General features: G+C 37.4%; 3 protein-coding genes across 5 annotated transcripts in view; 2 read left to right on the top strand and 1 right to left on the bottom strand.

The window, feature by feature from the left end:
- Positions 1-2,137: 2,137 nt before the first annotated feature.
- Positions 2,138-11,148, bottom strand: CWC15 (CWC15 spliceosome associated protein homolog). 3 transcript variants are annotated; one of them, XM_019975538.2, is made up of 7 exons: positions 11,013-11,148; positions 9,560-9,698; positions 8,842-8,954; positions 8,155-8,243; positions 6,633-6,746; positions 3,631-3,749; positions 2,138-2,599 (listed from the first exon to the last, which is right to left on the bottom strand). In XM_019975538.2, exons 2-7 carry the CDS (start codon positions 9,688-9,690, stop codon positions 2,470-2,472), a joined length of 696 nt encoding a protein of 231 aa, XP_019831097.1. In that variant the 5' UTR covers positions 9,691-9,698; positions 11,013-11,148; the 3' UTR covers positions 2,138-2,469. The 3 variants fall into 3 exon arrangements, with proteins under 3 accessions (XP_019831097.1, XP_019831099.1, XP_019831098.1); XM_019975540.2 differs by having other exon boundaries at positions 10,988-11,107; XM_019975539.2 differs by lacking the exon at positions 11,013-11,148 and adding an exon at positions 10,485-10,662.
- Positions 11,149-11,563: 415 nt separating this feature from the next.
- Positions 11,564-22,556, top strand: part of LOC109569819 (lysine-specific demethylase 4D-like) — a 31,490-nt gene continuing 20,497 nt past the window's right edge. Inside the window, exons 1-2 of the mRNA XM_070803351.1 lie at positions 11,564-11,581; positions 13,160-13,253. The gene's annotated coding sequence lies outside the window, so the exon portion shown is untranslated. The remainder of the gene's footprint in view (positions 11,582-13,159; positions 13,254-22,556) is intronic.
- Positions 13,155-22,556, top strand: part of LOC109568776 (lysine-specific demethylase 4D-like) — a 38,073-nt gene continuing 28,671 nt past the window's right edge. Inside the window, exon 1 of the mRNA XM_070803352.1 lies at positions 13,155-13,253. The gene's annotated coding sequence lies outside the window, so the exon portion shown is untranslated. The remainder of the gene's footprint in view (positions 13,254-22,556) is intronic.

Genomic DNA, 22,556 nt, shown 5'->3' with positions numbered 1-22,556 from the left:
TAAATTGATTCCCATCAAATCGCCTTACTCATCACCCTGGTTACTGCTTTTTCATAGGTGAGAAATGTCAGAAGGGCTATTTCACACGAAGAGTAAGTCAAGTGTAGCAGTTAAGAGGTGGTGGTGGTAGTTTAGTTGCTAAGTTGTGTCCAACTCTTGCATCCCCATGGACTGTAGCCTGCCAGGCTCCTCTGTCCATGGGATTCTCCAGGCAAGAGCACAAGAGTGGGTTGCCATTTCCTTCTCCAAGCAGTAAAGAGGATGGGCTGCAAATAGACACTGCAAGGTTTGAATCTTGGCTTTATTCTCTTAAAGATTTATGACTTGGTTTGTTTTTAAATTTCTCTTATAAACTTCAATTTCCTTGTTTATAAAACCCAGAAAATAATGACACCTGCCTTACAGGGAGCAGTGTTGATTACATGCATGTAGCACATTTGCCAATATTAGCTAGTTCACTTTAGTGGAACCCGAGGTGACAGAGCTGGGCTTCACATTCAGGTCCATCTTGCTTCCAAGTCCCGGCTCTTGGCAGGATTAGACGGTTTCCTCAGCCACACCTATGCAAGATGTGTTGCAAGAACGTTAGGCATTTTTGCTAGGAAGGCTGATACTGCCTTTATAAATCTGAGAGCTGAAACTACCATTTATGTGTGCCCTTGATCTATGACCAGTTACATAATGTCTCACATTGGAAAATATTGGGAAAATGGATAAAGAAATCATTGAAATTAGTTTTACTTTGATTCTTCCTGAATCTATTGGGCTCCAATAGGTTACCTGAAGTAACTGGATCTCAGAATAAGGGTGTATGCACCTAGATTGGGCCCTTGGGTATGAGTTATAAGCCCTTTATATATTAAAAAGTTTTATTATGATTAATTGCTACTTCTTTTCCTCAAGACTTTACCCATTACCCCAAGAACTAGTTTTGGAAATCTAAATAATGCTTCTCACCTCTGTAAGCACATTTTCACGTAGTTTTAGCACTCAAATGTGTCCCACCACGTATTATTACTGATCCAATCACTCACAGCCTGAATTTCCTTAGCTTTGAATAACCCAGTATTTCCTTCCTATATAAACATTGCTATGAAGAAAATTGAAAATGAATGTGAAGGCATTTTAGAAATTCAAAGTTGGAGATAAAAACATTTCAGTATTATGAGAGGCTTTTAAAAAACACTAGTCAAGGGGCTTCCCTGGTGGTTCAGTGGTTAAGACGCCATGTTCCCAATGCAGGGGGCCCAGGTTTGATCTCCAGTCAGGGAACTAGATCCCACAACTAGGACCCAGCACAGCCAAATTAAAAAAAACAAACAAAAAACACTTGTCAAAGTATTCAAACATCAATGTAAATTGCTCAGTTGGGAAAAACCCAAAAACACAGGGCATAAACTTGGTCTAGACCTGGGCTGTAATTCCAGTTCTCCTCTGGACTCAGGTTAACCTGTGTCCAAGCTTCCACTGAGGATCCTAGAGAAGGGAGTTTAAATAAATGCCAGTGATAAATAAGTTATTTTTGCTTTAAAGGTTTTACCTCTAACCCTACCAAGCTCAACATCATTTACAATAGAGGAATCCTATGAATGGGTCTCTATCTGTAAAGATTCAATTTCCAGTCTTACATTTTCTATCAAAATGATAACCTTAAAAATCCTAGCCAAGGTTTAGGAAAACTTCATTTCCCAGCTGTGTAAACACTCCCACTTCCTGTATCCATATCCTCGTATTTCCAAAAGTTTTATTCCATATATTGTTTGATGTTAAACTCTCCCAGGCTTTGCATCTAGTGAGTATCAGTGTGCAAACTCGCTCTCCCTCAAGAGAAACATGGCAGCTGCGAATCCACAACACAGGTGAATGCCACATGCTTCCTGGGCACACTTAAGAAGCTCTTTCTTACCTGGGGCTGAGAGAAAAGAAGGGGCAATCCCAAAGTGAGAGGGGCCCCATGCTCCCTCACACACGCACTCAGGGTGCTTTCCGCTTGACAACACTCCTCTGTACCAACACAGTGGTCCAAAATGGAATCCCTTTAATCTTTCATCACACTTTTCAAAAGATAGGAGATATCATGAATTAACTGACTTGAGATAGGGGAGAAAAAGTTTACAAAGAAATACCACACACAGAAGAAAATATGCAATGTTTTACTAGCTGCATACATTTCAACAAACAAGTTGGGGACACAGATTTGGCTATTTGGATTATTAAAAATATTTATTACAAGGTTTCTTTTCCTATATTTAAGAGAAAACACATGACTGGAAATATTGAGATGGAAACTGGGTTAAACCAATTCCCAAGTCCTTATCAAGTAATTAATCAATAAAGGAAAAGATACTTTGGAACTAAAAATTAGGGAAGCCTATACACAATTTAGATAGGGGTGGGAGAGAAAAATAAATCAAAATGAAGTCAGATCGTTTACATTTTATAGCCTTCAATTCAGCACATAAAACTGTACTATTTAATGTATTTCTCCATGAACTTTTTGTGAAATTCAGATCGAAGCGTATCATTTACAAATCTTTTGTCTTTCTTCTGATCATCTACACCTTTTGCACAGTTCTTGAAAACAACGTCATCATCCCACCTGAAAGAAAAAAATAGAACAATACCTGTATCAAGAGCTAAAAACATTATGTGAACTGCAAAGCTTCCTCATGCTCAACATGCACATCATTTGATGCTGCAATTATACCCAAAAGAATAAGTAATTTTTAAGAGGCGGTTGGCTTGCTTTTTTAACAGGAAGAGTAATCCCTATTTTAGAATACACACAACATTCTTATTCTTCCAGTATAAGAAACTTTGAGTTAAAAAAGCAGAAGTTGCATAAATATTTAATGTTTTCAGGTCTAAAACAAAGACGCAGCAACCTGGCATTACCCTGATTAGTATGAACAGGTCTCAAGGATAACTGGGCAAGTCACTATAGTTAGATTATGTGGTTTTAAGGATTTTATATATACTCTGTAACCATTTAACAATGTAGGGACAAAAGAAGAAATTATTAGGGTATAATAATTAAGGCTCATATGTTGGCCCACATCTACATTAACCACAAGGAAAGAGCAGCTGAAGAGCTTAGGGCAGAACTCTAGTTAAGATTCTCTTGGTTGGCTTTCATAATGTATAAACTTAAAGAAAAAAAAAACAAACAGGCAGCCCGGGATGGGCTTAAACACATATTTTAGAGAAAATAAAGACTATTATTTCAAAATATCATCTAGCATATACAACACAAACTCATACATGCAATATATGAGTTCTCATAAGTATGTATCAAATGAAAGGCTACACAATGTGTGTGAGTGTGGATGTACGCACGTCAGAGGAAACTGCACATGGAAAATCAGCAAAGAACATGGGCATCTTTGAAAAGTGTTTTAAGTCATCACTGGTGCAGTGCAGAGAAATGTGAAAAGCTGAGCAGAGCTAGGTCAAACATGATCTGCATATTAAGAGATGTTTCAACCTCCAAACATTTCTGTCTGTACCAAACAAGGTAGAACCACCATATAGTTTAATACAACCAGAAAACTACACATACAACTTGTATTTATATATAATCTGTACTGTATACATATATATAAAATCCCAAACTTATTTACTGTACAATACCTTCTTTTAACTTTGAAGTTGGCCTGAGGCTGGGATGGGCCAGTGAGATTAAGAAGAGGGTTTCCACTCAGAATGTTTTCCATACGAATCCTTTCTTCTTCAGCCTTTTGTTCTTGTTCCTATCAATAATATGGGAAGATTTATAAGGAAAAGATTCATTTACTTATATTAACTCTAGCGTCAATCTTATTATCATAACTCATATTTTAAAAGACTGTTAGGATTTTTAGAGGGAGATGGGATACGCATCAAGATAGCATTGCTTTTGTTTTTAAAGATATACCAAAAAAGTCCTACTGAAATAATTTGGGACTTTCATTATAAATATTTCATGTTTGTTATCACTCATTAGTTTCTTTCTGACTCTGAAATTCTTGGGTTGCATATTTATTTAAACATATTTTCTTTCTTGAATTACATACAAAATTACATAATTGCTTAGAGAGTATATCACTAAACATTCTAATCATTTAAGAACATGTTTAAACATCAAAAAGACACATTAGGCAAAGCAATTTATCTCAATTTCTAAAGAAGGGTTAATACAGCAGATTATAAATAATCTTTTGACTCAATAACAATGTAAACTAGCATCTCTAGGACTGGTGACAAGTTATTATTAACCAAGAGCAGTTTCCTATTATTTCCTTTAGAGTTACTGGTTGACTGCCACACATAGCACTGGGGAAAAAAGGTGCCGACTCTTTCCAGACTCAAGTACCAGGTGCATGGTTTCATGACCACAGGTATACAGGATGGACAGCCTGTGGTTTACTCAAATCCAACCGTCTTGTTTTGTAAATAAATTTTACTGGAACAGTCTCATTCATTTATTTATGTTTCCTATGGCTGCTTATCCTACAATCAGCTGAGTTGAAAAGTTGCGACAGAGGCTATGTGGTCTGCAAGCCTAATATAGTTATTATCTAGTCTCTTGCCTGGAAAATCCCATGGACGGAGGAGCCTGGTAGGCTGCAGTTCATGGGGTCACTAAGGGTCGGATACGACTGAGCGACTTCACCTTCACTTTTCACTTTCATGCATCGGAGGAGGAAATGGCAACCCACTCCAGTGTTCTTGCCTGGAGAATCCCAGGGACGGGGGAGCCTGGTGGGCTGCCGTCTATGGGGTCGCACAGAGTCGGACATGTAAGCGGTAGCAGCAGCAGTCCTTTATAGGAAGTTTCCCAGCCCCTAACATAGGCTGACTGGTTTGAAAATGTTTTCAAACACCTCAGCCACTAGAGGTGCCACTAGAAAGCGAGACAAGGAAATAGGTACAAAACTGTCATTCTGACTCTAAAAAACACCAACACATGTTTGTACAAAGAAATCAGATGGATCTTGCAAAATTGCCAAGAATTTCTGTCTGATATGTTTATGCTCCAAATGCATTTAATTGTCTCTTTCTATATCCACAGCTGTTAGGAAGGCCAAAAGAATTTGGAATAGAATAACTGCCCTCTTGTGGTGCGCAGATGTAAGAATGGTCTGATAGTTCTCCTGGAGTTTTGCTATCCTATACCAAATTTTGACACGAATTGTATCTTTAATGTTTTTATTCTTCCAATCTGAATTCTAGCTGTCTTCAAAGCCTATCCCCAATTCTACCTCTTTCCTCAATTCTTCCCTGGCCCTTCTGACCCACATGAATTCTACCTCCCTAGGTTCCAAGCATTAACCTACATCAGTCTTTTTCCTTTTTTTAAACAGAACAATTCTTGGTTCAAATAAAATCTTACACAGAAGCCCACTTAATAAAAAAAAAAATGTGCTCTATTCTGGTTCAAAGTGGAGGCACATAGATCTACTTGAGGGTCTCAGAGTGTGCGAAATTCAACATGTTCAAAATATAACTCATCATTTCTTTTCTCTCCACTGAAACATGCCCATCCTTCTGTGTTCCCTGAATTAGTGCATGGCACTCACACAGACCCAGGAACTGTCATAGCTAATTGGTCACTCTTCTTTGGTCAATTTTATCTCCCTGATAGTTAATGTCTCTCAAATTCAACTCCTAGCATGCAAGAATCTCGGAACAGGATATGAGGATTATTGATACAGCCCTCTAATGAGTTCTTTCTTGCATCCTCCACACTTTGGCCAGAGTAATCTTTCTAAAGATTTGTTACTACTATGGGTAATACTACTATTGTTACTACTATGGGTAATTATGCAATAAAGGTACATACCATGGATCCTATTTAATTATCTGTTTTTGAGTTAGACATTCTTTCCTTCCAAATGGAGTGGGGACTCAGAAAAGCTAGGTTACATAAAATTTATTGACAGATAGCCTCAGCAAGTACCTGGAAAGAAGGCTGGGGCAGAAGACAAGGACAGAGGTAAAGATGGCTTCATTATATCTGTGGGTTCTTCCTAGGTTAATGACTACATCTAGTCATCTTTGATTCTTCTGACACTTAACAGACATTGACTAAATAAATAACTCATTTATTTTTCACAAATAAATGAGTGAAGAATAATTTAATGATTAGGCCTAAAGCATGTCTGAACCATTTCAAAAGAATTTTTAACAGAACTAGGAGACTTAGGGGAGAAGGTGATGGCACCCCACTCCAGTACTCTTGCCTGGAAAATCCCATGGACGGAGGAGCCTGGTAGGCTTCAGTCCATGGGGTCCGCGAGGAGTCGTACATGACTGAGCAACTTCACTTTCACTTTTCACCTTCATGCATTGGAGAGGAAATGGCAACCTACTCCAGTGTTCTTGCCTGGAGAATCCCAGGGACGGGGGAGCCTGGTGGGCTGCTGTCTCTGGGGTCGCACAGAGTCGGACACGACTGAAGTGACTTAGCAGCAGCAGCAGGAGACTTAGGATGTCACTGAATTTACCAGATTTATAGACCTACAGGTGCTGTAATATCTAGACCTGGCAAGGATGATTTCTAATATAAGGTGCTACTACTTAAATTAAAAAACATTTCTGCTATAGTTTATGTAGTAAAGAAGATGCAAAAACATTTAATATGTTGGTTTTACCTTCCTGGCCTGCTCTTCAGCTCTTTCTTTTTTAATTTTTTCCAGCTCGGCAAGAAGAGCTGCAGTATCGTCATCATCACTCTCCTCTTCAAAATCTTCATCTTCATCTTCCTCCTAAAAAAGAATGGTGATGGCCCAGGAGGTTAGACATAAGGCATAAGTCATATGTTTTCCATAAAAATGGCACTTATCCAATCTTTGGAGCAGGAATTTTCCCTGGGAAAGATAAATGTAGCTAAATACAATTAGAATCAGCAACCAAACAAAAAGTAAAATAAAACCTCACAAGTAGCTTGTGACTACTTACTAAAATGTATTTTTAAATATATTTTAAACATTATAGCAGCAAATAGTATCTTTCAAATTTACATGAACAAGAATTTACATACGAAAATATTTGTAAAACTAGAAAAAGAACACTTTTTACTGACACACACTAACTACATACTTTGAGGATCAAAATAGTCTTATATTGCTCAAAACAACTAGGAAATCAGGATAATTTAAAGTACAAAAAAGGGTGTTAAATTCTCAGAGTAAAATAATTTCAAATGAATAACCATTAAATCTCACTTAAAACTGAGTTCCTTATATGAATTACTATGTTAATTTTTAATTTAGTCAATCAATTCTAGAATTACTAACATATAGTTCATTCTGAAGGAGATCATCCCTGGGATTTCTTTGGAAGGAATGATGCTAAAGCTGCAACTCCAGTACTTTGGCCACCTCATGCGAAGAGTTGACTCACTGGAAAAGACTGATGCTGGGAGGGATTGGGGGCAGGAAGAGAAGGGGACGACAGAGGATGAGATGGCTGGATGGCATCACTGACTCGATGGACGTGAGTCTGAGTGATCTCTGGGAGTTGGTGATGGACAGGGAGGCCTGGCGTGCTTCGATTCATGGGGTCGAAAAGAGTTGGACACAACTGAACGACTGATCTGATCTGATCAGTCACTTGCTAGCTTGCTATGCTGTGCTATGCTATGCTTAATTAGATGCTACCCTTGAAGACTTTTCCCTGTACATAGAAAACTGCAAACTTAGTGGGACCTAAATTTGAATGTTAATGAAAGTGCCAATCCTTAAAAGCCTTCCACTTAGATCACATGTCTCCCTAAACACAGAGGGAGCCATTATGCTCACTGAACATGTGGAAGGGGCATCACTGGTTGGGAATACGGAAAGGTCCCTACGTTCACTGGAGGGGATGCTATTGATGAAGAGCCCAGTCTGAAGAGGTAAAGCTAGCCAATTTCCATGGTTTAATACCAGGAATTATTTTTTAGGGAAGCACACCTTTTTGGCTCTCCAGAGATCAAACTTGAAATGTGATTAACAAGATAATGCCTTCTTTGTTTTAAAATAGACTATAAAGTTTAGCACTGAAGTCAGAGTTGTAACTGAATAACAGTACGTAAATACAAATTGCTTCTTAAAACTAAAAGAATAAAAAAAGTATTTCAGAAAAATGGTAAGTAAATTACTACATGGAGATAAGAGGAAGAAATAAACATACATCTGTTAGTGGATCATCTGCATCAAGGTTGGCAGCAGGAATCTGGTCCAGTCGAGGCTTCTTTGACACTGAAGAGGAGGTTGTATGTTCTGGGAGAAAACAAACATTAGTTAACTCACTGAATCAAATCCTGCATTTCCTGTAACATTTTAGGGACTTGGGGGCACAAAGAGCTTTTAGGTCTTAAACATGACAGTAAGGATTATAACAACAGTGGCAGGCAAATAAGTCCTTGACAAATATTTGCTGAATGAGTTAACAAAAGTATTGATTTTAGTATGGGAACTGTAGCCTCAGGAAATTTAGGATATAGTTTACACATGCTAGAAATAAAAATGGAAGAATTTCAAAGACAGAAACCATGGGGCCTTAAAAAGTCTGGCTGCTGTAAATAGTCAAAACCTCCTTAATCTGAATTGAAATAACAGTTGCTAAATATCCCCTAGCTCTTTCTAAAACAGAAACATAAAAAGATGAAATTGGTATCAATTTCATTATCATCTCTAATCCAATCCAATGTAATCTAATCCAATCAATCCAATCCAATCTTTAAAGAAACTGCTATAGCTTTCACCCCACATTTAAAAGCAAACAAACAAAAATGATAATCCATTCCTATTACCACATGAAAGAAAAACTACTGTCAACACAATGTTACGAGAGAGATGTCTAAGATAGTATTGGTACCTCGGGTTGGCCGATCTCTGTTTTTTTCTCTTGCAGCAGCTCTCTCTCTCTCCTCCAACTCTCTCCTGAAGTCACGGTTTCGAACCTCTTCAGGGGCATCCTGAGTGGTCTGTCTAAAGTAGAAACAAGACAAGGCAAAGTCACTTCTAAAAAACACACAGCTGTAGTAATGGAAGACAATTCAAGAAACGCAACTTCATCCTCAGTCCCTAAAGCAGAAAACTCCACTAGGGGAATCAACAAAATCATTATCCGAAGGTTACTAAGAGGCATCCTGTGATGTCAAAAACCTCAAACTAAATCAACAACCTTTAAGAACCTCAAACTAAATCAACATACTTTCCCATAGTAAGGCAGCAGGTTGATCAAAACGCCTTTACTTTTTGTTAGTATGCTAACTCAGGGCTTGTTACAGCAACACTTTTAATCTCATACTGATCAGTATTGATAGTGCTTGTTCCTCCTGAGAGAATATATTATTAGTCATTGTTCAATCAACATATAGAAATTCCTGGTTAACTGGAATTTCTGCTTAAGGAATATCTGGTAGCATCTTAAAATCATGAAGCATAATTTTGGGTGTCAGAAACACTACTACATTCTACTCCTATGAAAACAGATAACTTGAGTGATAATAACCCAAACACGCTATCTCATGACCACATCATTTAACAGATTTGGTCTTGTTTGTGAAACAAAAAATAAAAGGCTTCATTACCTATATTTTATCTTTGTATGAGAGGGTAGGTCTCTGCTTGAATACTGCTTTGAGAGCTGGCTCAAATCACCCTCACCTTTTCCTCTTCCACCTCTTGCAGGTTCAAAAGTTGGCCGAGCTGCTGTTGTCATCTTTTATGCTTTGAAGAAAAACAGTGCCAAGTTATTTTCAATATGACAAACTCTCATTTTGAAAAGCATTAATCTATATCCATCCTTGTGAAATAATGTCCCTAGCTCATTCCCTCAAACATCAGTGACCCCTGGCAATCCACCAAGTTTAAGTTTCTGTCATCTGTGAAATGGGGATATTCCTCAAAAGGTTATTAAATCAGGAGACTTGACACATCAAAACCCTTGTAAAATACAGTACAGCCATGTCTGAGTTTTAAACATCTCCACTCAACCTCATGCCACCAGACTCCTTACTCTCATTTCATCTAAACCTCACACAGCAGAACAGGCTAACAACTACAAAAGCAGAGACATCTTAAAAAAAAAAAATCACCGACAAAGTTACTGAGTGTTCTAGGAAAAAAGTGTGTTAAACTTCAGTGACAGTTACATAGGCCTATATCTCCAACAATCTTTTGTTGATCAAATTTCCTCCAGCAGCAGCCAACATAATATAAATCAGATCTTTTCCAAGTTACAATTTAAGAAATGCTGGAAACACAAGAGCCCACCCTCAAAGGACGCTAATAACCAAAAATTAGCGACCCGTTTGTGGTTACTGAAACATCCTCAAGCGTCAGAAAAGCAAGTGTCGGGGAAACTGGGGGAAATGATATACTTCTCTAGATTTTCCGGGGAAAAAAAAAAGGGAGAGCGATGTATCCAGAGAGACACAGAAACAGCGTTGCAGGCCGCTGGGGAGCACCGCCACCTCCCTCCAAAGATAGTCATCCCTGGGGCGGGGAATTCACCTCCGGGCTGTCACAAGGAACTCGCTGACTCTTCACCCCTATCCCAGGGGGCGAGGGGTGGCCCTCTGCAAAGATGCCTTGGCGCTGCGCTCTCGGCGGCCGGCCGGAGACCACGGACACGATCTTTAGGCGCGGAGCCCCACCACTAGTGCGCAGCTCCGCCTCCTCCGCCTTTACGGGCTCTCTGACTCCGCCCCCAGCTGCCCCTTCCGGCCCCACTGACAGCCGGCTCTCCCCACCGGCAGTCCCGGGCCTCCGCGGCCTAAACCGGGTTAGCTGACTCCGCCCCTAGCTGCCCTTTCCGGCACCGCCCACAGGCCGCTTTCCCCGTCCGGCCCCTCTGGGGCCTGCTCGGTCCGCACTGGATTCTCTGCCTCCGCCCCCAACTGCCCCTTTCCGGTCCCACCCACACTCGACTTTCCTCGTCTGAAACTCTGGCGCCTCCAGGGCCCACACCGGGTTCTCTGCCTCCGCCGCCAACTGCCCCTTACGGTCCAACCCACAGTGTGCTTTCCTCTTGCCGCTCACTTTGGCCGAACTCCGACGCCGCTACCCCCGGAGATCATACAGACGCCATCATGACTCTCCGCTCCCAGAAACCTCTGCACCCGCGGCCAAAAAAAGAGCCCAAGACCCGGAAGCAAACCCCAAGCTCTTCAGCCGCCCGCGGACACAAGGACCAATCAGTGGAGACCAAGATGGAAGTCGAAGTGACGACGCAAGGGGCGGGGCTGAAACAGCCCAGGGGGCGGGCGTTTGAAATCAGTGCTTTAGAGTAGACCCTGAACGTCGTTTTGTAGCTTCGGGAGCCAATTAATGTCTCTTCCGTCTTTTCCTTTTCCGACCCCCTCCCAGATTCCTTCATTCCGGTACTGCGTGAACGGAGAGCCCCGGGTAGCCGACACCAAGTCCCCGGCTAGCGAGAGAGCATAGAAAAGGATTACACCAAACTGTTTAAATCCAACGGCTCCTGCTTCCTTTCTCCTGAGCTAGACCCAACAAACCTAGAGAGTTGGGCTACGGAAAGTAGTATTTGCATTTAATTGGATATGAAGAAAGAACAAATATGTACGGGGGCAACCACGATCTTTATAAAGGTACCATTCCTGCAAAAATATTAGTCTTCACAACGAAGGTTGTATTCGTAATGTTCGTTAAAACTTTTACTTTTAAAAAAAGCCTAAGTTCTAGTGGGAGGGGAGGTGTCACTATTTATCGAGATTCATTTATATACTAACCGACATTGAACGTTTAGAACGGTGGCCCAACTGCCAGGAGCCCTAGACGCAGTTACTATTGTAAGATGGCTACTCATGAGTTAGGTGAAGTTTTCATAAGGTAACGAACAGGAAAATTAAAAAATCACCAATCGTCCTAACTCCTTCCCCCACCAAAAGCCCTCTGGGAGTATGGATTTTGTTTGCCTTTTTAGTTCAACTTGGTATCTAATCACATAATCCTTGGCCACAGTAGGTGCTCAGTAAATATTTGTTAAACAAATGAAAATTCAACTCCCCCGACCTTAGTTTCAAATGTAAAGAGCTCATAACATCGAACAGAAAAAAGCTTCCCCCACCCACGCCCCCAGAACTCTTTCTTTGAACTTTAAATGAAACAAAGCATTAGAAAAAGTCCCTTCCCTCATAAAATTCAAGTTGCTAATCTTGATTTTTCTTACCAAAGGTATTAATTACTCTCCTAACCTGCCACATCTCGGTAAAGGACACTACTACCATCAGGCTAGTTACTCAAACCGGAATCCGAGGGCTCCTGCTTAAATTCCTTTTCCTTCACTTTTCTCATCTCATTTACTTGCAAGTCTTCCCAATTCTACTTTCAGCATATACCCCCAATTTCATTCCACTGCCTTAGTCCAAGCCACCGTCATTTTCTACCTGGAGTGTAATTGTCCCCTAATGATCTTCCTGCTCCCACTTTTCTCCTACAGTTAACTTTGCATATAAAAGTGAGAGTGATCTTTTAAAATCGTGAACCAGGTAATGTTACTGTTCTGCATAAAAATTCACTGCACTTAGAATGAAAATCAAATTTCTTAATGTGACCTGACCTGAGAGTTCTTAGGGTTTGGTTCCTACCTACCTCCCTGGCTTCACTTCTGATCATCGTCCTACAGCTCTAGCCGCAGGCAACACTGCGTGTCTGTTTCACAAACTAGATTTCTTTGCACTAGCTTTTCTCTGTCCTATGTGCCTCAGTATTACCGTTCTTCAAGTTTCAACTCAAAGACGACCTCCTCAGGTTTCCCCTGACATCTACACCCCCATCCTGCCAGTACACAAATAGCATCACATCACCCTATGTTAACTAAACACTTATGAATTTATTGTTTCATTGTTTATTTCCTTGTTTCTTGTCTGAGAGGCAGCATAGCAAAGTCATTAAGAGAAAGGAACCTAATAGCCAGCCTGTTTTGGTTCTGAAATCTAGATCTGCCCTTTCCTAACTAACTTCAGGCAAGATATTTACCCTTTCTGTGCCCTCAGTTTCCTCATGTATTAAATGGGAATAATTCTAGTTTCCACCTCATAATGTTATAAGAATTAAGTGAATTAATACTAGTGCTTAAAATTCTCAGCAAACAATATTTGCTAAACAAATGTTAATTATTATTATTAATAATATTTTTATTATTATTGTCTATCTTCCTGTATTAGAACATAAGTTCCAGGAAAGCAGAAACCTTGTCTCTCTTGTTCACTGGTGTACCCTCTGCATATAGAACAGTGCTTGGCATATAATAGGTTCTGAGTAAGTATCTGTTGAATGAATGAATGAAGTGGAGGAATGACATAAATGGCAAGGTGGTGACACAAATATAGAAAACACTCCTGGTTTTTTATTAATATATTCCAACTTATCAGCCCCAAGTCAGTCACCTGGATTCGTTTGTCTCCCATTCAACCACATAATCTTTTGGTCGCCAACCATGATTGTATAACCACCCCTGTAGTTTCATTAACACCAACTTAAATATAATTAGCCCACAAAATTAAAAGCTTTAGCCTAAATGGTCTGAAAGTATTAATAAGGAAAAGAAACTAAAAAGTTTGCTTAAATAATTTTAAAATATTAATGAAAAGCCAAAACTCTAAAATTTTTTTATTTAAATGACTTGAAAATATTAGATAAAGTAAGATTAACTTAAAAACTTAATTCGCCTATTCAGCTGGCAAAAAGCATACATAACCAAGAATCCTCATTTTAAACCCATTTACACAAAAATTTAGGTGAGCCCTTTATTCTACCCAGCAATCCTCTTACACTCTCCTAATTGCTTGTTTTCCCACTCTGCATTATTATAATTTGCAACATTCCCCTTTCTTCAAATCTACACACCTATTCCATCCTTCTTTCCTTCATTTTGTTTCCCAGGAATGGATAATCATCTGACTTCCCTGAGAATATAGAAGCTCTTTTTCTCAGAGGACTCCTCATCTCTCCCCAGCAGATGTATTGAGCTGCTTTTGACTGTGTCCTTACATTGAGCTTTCCGTGTATTGGAAGAGGTGAACACACTGTTGAAAGTGAAAGTGAAGTTGCTCAGTCGTGTCGGGACTCTTTGCGACCCCATGGACTGTAGCCTGCCAGGCTCCTCTGTCCATGGGATTTTCCAGGCAATAGTCCTGGAGTGGATTGCCATTTCCTTCTCCAGGGGATCTTCCCAACCCAGGGTCTCCCACACTGTAGACAGACGCTTTTACTGTCTGAGCCACCAGGGAATTCACTGTTAGGGAACCCTAATCCTCTCCCTTGTGCTCTGGGTCCAGATCCCTGCAGCCTTCCCTAAAACAGAGCCTGGCACCAATAGGTGCACATAAATGTTTTCCAAATGAATGAATGAGTGAATCCATGAGAGAGTGAGTGAACGAGTTTTAACAGGAAAAAAAAATCACATTTGCTGCAGAAAGTTATTACCTTAATCTTTATATGTCCTTATACTTTATTCTGCTAGTCTGAAATCCAGATTTAAAGTGAAGATACACCAAGACCCAGAAAGACGTCGTTTTTAGGAAATAATCTCTAAATGAAAAATCAAGTGATTAACAGGCTCTATAAGTACTATCAGAATTTTAATTCAATCAGCCCACCCCTAATTGGATCACAGATCTAATTCAATCAAACTTCCCTTCTCTTCCTCAATTCTAGTAAACCCTCTCATTTACAAAGTTACCAGCCCACAAAGTGTGAAACTTTTGCTTGAAAATGAAGGAAAAAACCTAGTGGTCAGAAGTTAGAAATCACATTTCAAAAATAAAAATATCAATGTAATAATATCAAAAATGTAAAAAATCACATTTAAAAAATAAAGTAATATAAAAAATCTGAAAATGACTGATTTTTATAAAAAGTTATTGCTCTAACCTGTTTTGAAAAGTGAAAGGAATAGAAAAATAAGCTTACTTTCTATCAACAAAATCCTGTTTTTAAATGCAGATGCTTTGGATACCAGAGAGATGCTTTCCCAGCAGTAACCTCAAGATGAAATTTGCTGAGGATCCAGACTAGATTACTGGACCATATTATAGTTGAATCACCTCTTACTTAATCTGAGCACTTTGCTGCTTCACTAGCTAGCCAGTCGGTTATTAATTAAACAATTAAAAACAAACATTAAGAAACAGTCAAACAACTAAAATATAGAAAATAAAGGCTAGAAAAAGATATGCCAGGCAAATTCTAAGCAACAACAATAAAGAACTTTATGTAGCAATATTAATTATAAAAAGTATTCTTTAGTGTAGCATTAACAAGGACACTTACATGGACATCATATTGCATCACAGATATCTAAGATATTAACAAATTAACATTGATACACAGAAGATTGTGTGTAGAATATATGCTTATTGCATTTATATATGCATCTGTATTTATATATTGCATTTATATTTATCTAAGATATTAACAACAAATTAACATTGATACACAGAAGATTGTGTGTAGAATATATGCTTATTGCATTTATATATGCATATATATTTATATATTGCATTTATATTTATATGTAAAATCATTTAACCAAAAAAGAGAATACACATTCTTTTTGATAAACAATGAATATGTACAAAATTTAATCAAGTATAAAGTCCCTGAATAAATTTCAATAAATGCCTATGTATTATCTTTAAATGATAGTATTTAATCTTGCCAGTTTTTTAACTATATAAATGAATCATATATGTTCTTTGGTGTTTTTTTCCTTAATGTCTATTATGTGTAGCTGTGATATATAGAATTTCACTGCATAAAAATGCATCCTATAACTTATTTTAATGGTTATGTTTTCAGTGTATTATAAATAATGCCACCTTGAACATTCTTGGAAATGTGCAGAGCTGTATGTGTATACTTTTCATATATATATAATCCCGTCATCAGGATAAGAATTCTCCTTGTCCCATAATCCCACTTGATACTGTACACTTGATATTGTCCAACTTTTCAATTTTAGCTCATCTGGTGAGTGCATAGTGATATCTTAGTGGGGTCTTAATTTGCATTTCCTTGAGTACTAATTACCTTTCATATGTTTATTGTTCATTTGGATTTCTTTTATGAGGTGTCTGTTCAGTCTGTTGAAATGTTTTTTTCTTATTGATCTCTGTGAGTTCTTAATACTTTGGGCAACAGTTCTCTGTCACTTATTTTACATAAATTGTAAAATAAGCAATGTAAAAATTTATGTAAAATTTATGTAAAAATTTACATAAATTTTTTCATTCTTTTTCACAAGGAGCTTTATGTAGCAATATTATCAAAAGCATTCTGTAAGTAGTGTAGCATTAACAAGGACACAAAGATAGGCATCTTACTGCATCACAGAAATCCACTAGGAAATTAACTCCAAATTAACAACATTGATACACAGAAACAATATGTGTATAGACATTTATGCTTATTGCATTTGGCTTTTTGGTATATTTTAACATAAAAATTAATACCAGGGAATTTCAATTTATTAATTTTTTTTTCCTTTTTGCTTAGTGCATGGTATTTCTTGGTTAAAAAATTCTTCCCTACTTTGAGATTACATTGATATTCTCGGATATTATCTTCTGAAAATTTTATACTTGGGCCTTTCACAGTTCTACCAGGAATTCATTTTTGTATATGGTATAATAGAAGAGTCTTAGAATCTGATAAAGCAAGTCTTCTCACCTTGTCCTTCTTTTATGAGTGCTTTGCTATTCTCTGCCTTTTGCACTTTAAAATTTAAGTTGTCTTATTCTATGAAAATACTTCTGGGATTTTGATTGGGATAATGTTGAATCTGTAGGTAAGTTTAAAACCCGATGTTTACAAAATGGAGTCTTCAAATCTATTATCAGGTTATGTCTTTTCCATTTATTTAAGTCTTCTTTAAGTTCCCTTAAGTAAAATTTATATTATCTTCATAGAAGTCTTGCAAATTTTTGTTAGCTTTAGCCTTAGATACTGTTTAATTTTTAATGCTATTGTAAATGCCATCTTTCTTAAATTTTAGTTGTCTAATTGTTAGTTGCTGGTATATATAAAGATAATTGTTTTTATATATTGCTGTTTAAGTTGAGACTGTTCTAAGCTCTTTTATTAACTAAGATAGTTCATTCATAGATCTTTTGGATTTTTTACATAAGTCATTTCTAGGAATAACAACAGCTTTGGTTCTCTCCCTCCTCCCTTCCCTTTTTTTCCTGCTTTCTTACATTGCATAAGACATCCAGGATATACTGAATAAAAGGTCACAGGCATCCTTGTCTTTTTTCTTGCTTTGAAAGAGAAAACTTTGAACTTTTAATTACTAAGTGTGATGTTTACTGAAGGTTTGGGGTAGATGCACTTTATTCAATTAGAAATTTCCCTACAATTTATAGTTTGCTAAATGAATGGCAGATTTTATCAAATACTTCTTTGCATCTAATAAGATTATTTTTTAATCTTAGTGTGTGTTATTATATTTATTTATTTAAGTATCAACTAACCTTTCATTCCTGGAATCAACCCGTCTTGGTCATGATGAATATACTGTAGGGATCAGTTTACTCAGTTTGTATTTAGGACTTTTGCATCTATGCTCATCAGTGAGATTAGCCTTTTATTTTCCTTTCTCATAATGTCCTTGTTGGAGACATGTACGTACAGTTTGTATCATAAGATTTGTTGGGAAATAGTCTTTCTTTTTCTGTTCTTCAGGAAAATTTGTCTAAGATTGGAATTACTTCTTTGAATATTTGGTAAAAGTTGCTGGTGTAGCCATTTAAGAGTATAGAGTTTTCTTTGGGAAAAGAGTTTTGATTACTGCTTCAGTTTCCTTGCTGGTTATGGATATACTCACCATTCTGTTGCTTTTTGTGTCAATTTTGCTATTTATATTTTTCTAGGAATTTTTTCATCTGAATTTTAAAATATGTTGTCTTAAAGTTGTTTTTACTGTCTTTATTTTCTTTTTTATGTCTGCAGCATCTATAGCGATGACTTCTTTGTCTTTCCTAATATTGATTATTTGTGCCTTCTGTTTCTGGTCTTTACCGTTTTCACCAGGGGTTTGTTGTTTTTATTAGACTTTTCACAAAAAAACTAGCATTGGTTTTGTTCATCTTCTTTATATTGGTTTTCTCTTTCATCAGTTTCTGGTCTTATTTTTACTATTTCCTTTATTCTACTTTCTTTGCTATACTTCTGACTTTCTGCAGTGGATGCTGAGTTCATTTAATTTTCCAGTCTTTTTTCTTTTCTTATAGTGAAGTCGCTCAGTCGTGTCCGACTCTTTGTGACCCCATGGACTGTAGCCTACCAGGCTCCTCTGTCCATGGGATTTTCCAGGCAATAGTCCTGGAATGGATTGCCATTTCCTTCTGCAGGGGATCTTCCCAACCCAGGGATCGAATCCTGGTCTCCCGCATTGTAGACAGACGCTTTACCGTCTGAGCCACCAAGCCTATACATCTTCCTTTTAATACTGATCACTAGTATCCCCCTAGATTTGAAATGTAGGATATTCATTTCTTTAGGATTTCATTTACTTTAAAGTATTTTATTTCTTTATGATTACAAATTTTATTTAGAAATGTATTTTTAATTTTACAAAATATAGAGCTTTCGCTATCATTTTAATATTAATTTTTAACTTTATTGTTTTGTGGTTAGAGGACATGTTCTGCCTACTTTGACATTTGTTAAAACTTGTTTTATGGCCAGAGTTTTATAGTCAATTTTGCAAAATTTCCATAGTACTCAAAAAAATCATATTCTGCAATTTGGGAGACAATATAGATCCCTACCTCCGACAAAAATGTTCTAAATGGTTGAAACAAATAAATATGAAAAAGAGAAACTAAAATAAAATCTTTGTTACTCCAAAATAGTGAATACTTTAACAAGATATAAGGGAACAAACCATAATGGAAAATAGGAATAAATTAGGCTACATTTAAATTTTGAAAACACCTGAAAAATAAACAATAAACAGATTGAAACGGAGGTGGTGCCTAGGATAAGATATTTCAAATCATACAATAGACATAGAATTAGTATCTCAAACATTTAAAACATTTAAAGAACTTTTACAAAGGAAAACACTGAAAAAATGGGCAAAGGATATAATGTAATTGTCAAAACCCACAAAAAGCCAATAAATCAATGAAAAAGCATGAGTCACACAACATTAATATTAACAAAAATATAAAGGTGATAAATTACTTTGTCAATCCAATCACCAACAACTAAAAATTTGACATTATCAAATATATCTGGGGATACAGAGAAATAAACTCGCCTACTCTGCTAGTGACTGTGTTAATTAGGATAATCCACAGGTAAGCAGCTTGACATTGCCTAATAAACTACAAAGTACAGTTTCTATATCATTAATAAATAAGACCAAAATATCTAAACAATAAATTCTCACATATATTCTCACAAATAAGATTTTTAATGCAGCATTGTTTATAATAAAAAAACAGTAATCTGAATATTCATCAATAGAGAAATGCATTAAAAATTTTTTTATGGCAGACTATATATGTACATAGATGAATGCATCTTGAAGCTGTTAATGTTGAATTTAAAAATTACAAAAATTAGTATATTTGGTATAAAATCATTTATCCAAAATAAAAATAGCAAACACACAAAACAATACTGTATATGTGGATACACAGCAGACACACACATGTGCATGTGTGCTCAGTTGCTCAGTCACGTCCAACTCTTTGTGATCCCATGGACTGTAGCCTGTCAGTCCATGGATTGTCCATGGACAATCTCCCTTGTCCGTGGGATTATTCCAGCAGGAATACTGAAGTGGGTAGCCATTTCCTACTTCAGGGAATCTTCTTGACCGAGGGATCATTACTGCATCTCCTGCATTGGCAGGTGGATTCTTTACCACTGAACCACCTGGACACACACACACAAAAGACATCCACAGATAGAAAATGCACCAAATTCATGATAGCTGTTGTTTTGGGGTTGGGTAGGAGAAGGAGATTAGGATTTTGGATTTAAATCTGAAAGGGATTTCCTTCATCTGAAATATTTATTCTATTTAAAAATACTTGAACCAGGAAGAAGACCCTTTAGGATGTCTGTTCAACCTTACACTGGAGATTCTAGTCAAGGCAGTTAGGTAAGAAAAATAAATAGGTATCCAAGTTGAAAAGAAAGAAAGAAAACTATTGACAGATAGCTTGATTTTATATAGAGAAAATCTTAGGGAATGACTAAACTACTACAACAAATAAATTCAACAAGATTGCACAATACACAAGATGCTCTGGTACTGCTGGTGCTGCTGCTAAGTCGCTCCAGTCGTGTCCGACTCTGTGCGACCCCATAGACGGCAGCCCACCAGGCTCCGCCATTGCTGGGATTCTCCAGGCAAGAACACTGGAGTGGGTTGCATTTCCTTCTCCAATGCATGAAGGTGAAAAGTGAAAGTGAAGTCGCTCAGTTGTGTCCATGACTCTTAGCGACCCCAAGGACTGCAGCCCACCAGGCTGCTCCATCCATGGGATTTTCCAGGCAAGAGTACTGGACTGGGGTGCCATTGCCTTCTCTGGATACACAAGATAAGTATACATAAATCAGTTGATTTCTGTACACCAGCAAGATCTGAAAATTTAAGAAAACATTCCATTAACAATATCATCAAAATAAAATGTTTAAGAATAAATTCAACAAAAAAGATATGAGACTTCTACACTGGAAACTACAAAACATTGTTAAAGAAGATCTAAATAAATGGAAAAACATTCCATATTCATTGATCAGAAAATGCTGTTGTTAAGATGTCAATACTCCCCCAATTGTTCTATGGGTCCAGTGCATTCCCTATTGAAATTCCTGCTGGCTTTTTTCCCCAGGAAAAAAAGTTTATCCTGAAAAAGGTGTATAAATACTAAAGACCCAAAATAGTCAAAACAGTCTTGAAAAATAATAAAAAATTTGGAGAACTCATACTTCCCCATTTCAAAACTTCACTGCAAAGTTTCAATTATCAAGGCATTGGTATAGGGACAGCTATATATAGTTTAATGACTAACTGTAAACTTTAATAGAATCAACAAAACTTTCAAGACATTTTCAACAGTGAAAGAACAATCTTTTCAATGCATTTTGCTGGAATAATGGATATCCTTAAAAGTCTGAATCTGGATCCCTACCTCACACCATATTTGGAGAAGGAAATGGCGATCCTCTCCAGTATTCTTGGCTGGAAAATCCCATGGATGGAGGAACCTGGTGGGCTGCAGTCCATGGGGTCGCAAAGAGTCAGAAACGACTAAGCAAGTTCACTTTCACTTTCTTCACCTCACACCATACACAAACACTAAGTCAAAGTTAATCATAGACCTAAATGTAAGCTAAAACTGTAAAACTCTTAAAACAGAAATGTATCTCCATGATCTTGAGCTAGGCAATAATTTCTTAGCTTAAACACCAGCGGCACAAGTGATAAAGAAAACTGATGACTTGGGTTCATCAAAATTAAAACCTTACGCACTTCAAAAGATGCAGTTAAGAAAGTGAAAAGATAACCCCAGACTGGGAGAAAATATTTGCAAATCGTATATTTAAAAAAGAACTTATAATTAGGACATATAAAGATCTCTTGCAACTCAATTAATTATGCAAATATGAGCAAGGGATTTGAATAGAAATTTCTTCAAAAAAGATATGAGTGGCCAATAAGCATAGTGACAAATGCTCAGCATCATACATTGTTAAGGAAATGCAAATCAAAATGAGATACAATGTCATACTAAAGTGCTATTAAAAAAAAAAGAGGACAATTAGAGATGTTGGTGAGGATTCTGAAGAATTGGAACTGTCACATATGGTTGATGGAAACTGAAAATGTTGCAGGCACTTTGGGAAAATGGTATAGCAGTTTCTCAAAATGTTAAACATAGGGTTAGTATTGTTCAGTTGCTCAGTCGTGTCTCACTCTTTGTGACCCCATGGACTGCAGCACACCAGGCTTCCCTGTCCTTCATCATCCCCCAGAGCTTGCTCAAACTCATGTTCATTGAGTTGGTGATGCCATCCAACCATCTCATCTTCTGTCATCCCCTTCTCTTCCTGCCTTCAATCTTTCCCAGCATTAGAGTCTTTTCCAATGAGTTGGCTCTTTGCATCAGGTGGCCAAAGTATTGGAGATTCAGCATCAGTCCTTCCAATGAATATTCAGGATTGATGTCCTTTAGGATTGACTGGTTTGATCTCCTTGCTGTCCAAGGGACACTCAAGAGGGAGGGGAGGGGAGGGAGGAGGGTGGAGGGTATACCTGTGGCGGATTCATTTCGATATTTGGCAGAACTAATACAATATTGTAAAGTTTAAAAGTAAAATAAAATTTAAAAAAAAAAAAAGAGTCTTCTCCAATACCACAGTTCAAAAGCATCAATTCTTCGGCGCTCAGCTTTATGGTGCAACTCTTACATCCATATATGACTACTGGAAAAACAATAGCTTTGACTATACAGACCTTTGTTGGCAAAGTAATGTCTCTGCATTTTAATATGCTGTCTGTGTTTTGTCATAGCTTTCCTTCCAAGGGGCAAATGTCTT

Source organism: Bos indicus, chromosome 15 (assembly GCF_029378745.1).
Source record: "Bos indicus isolate NIAB-ARS_2022 breed Sahiwal x Tharparkar chromosome 15, NIAB-ARS_B.indTharparkar_mat_pri_1.0, whole genome shotgun sequence".
In the NCBI taxonomy this organism is placed as follows: domain Eukaryota; kingdom Metazoa; phylum Chordata; class Mammalia; order Artiodactyla; family Bovidae; genus Bos; species Bos indicus.
Note: the sequence above shows the minus strand (reverse complement) of the source record. Positions and strands in the feature narration are given on the sequence as shown.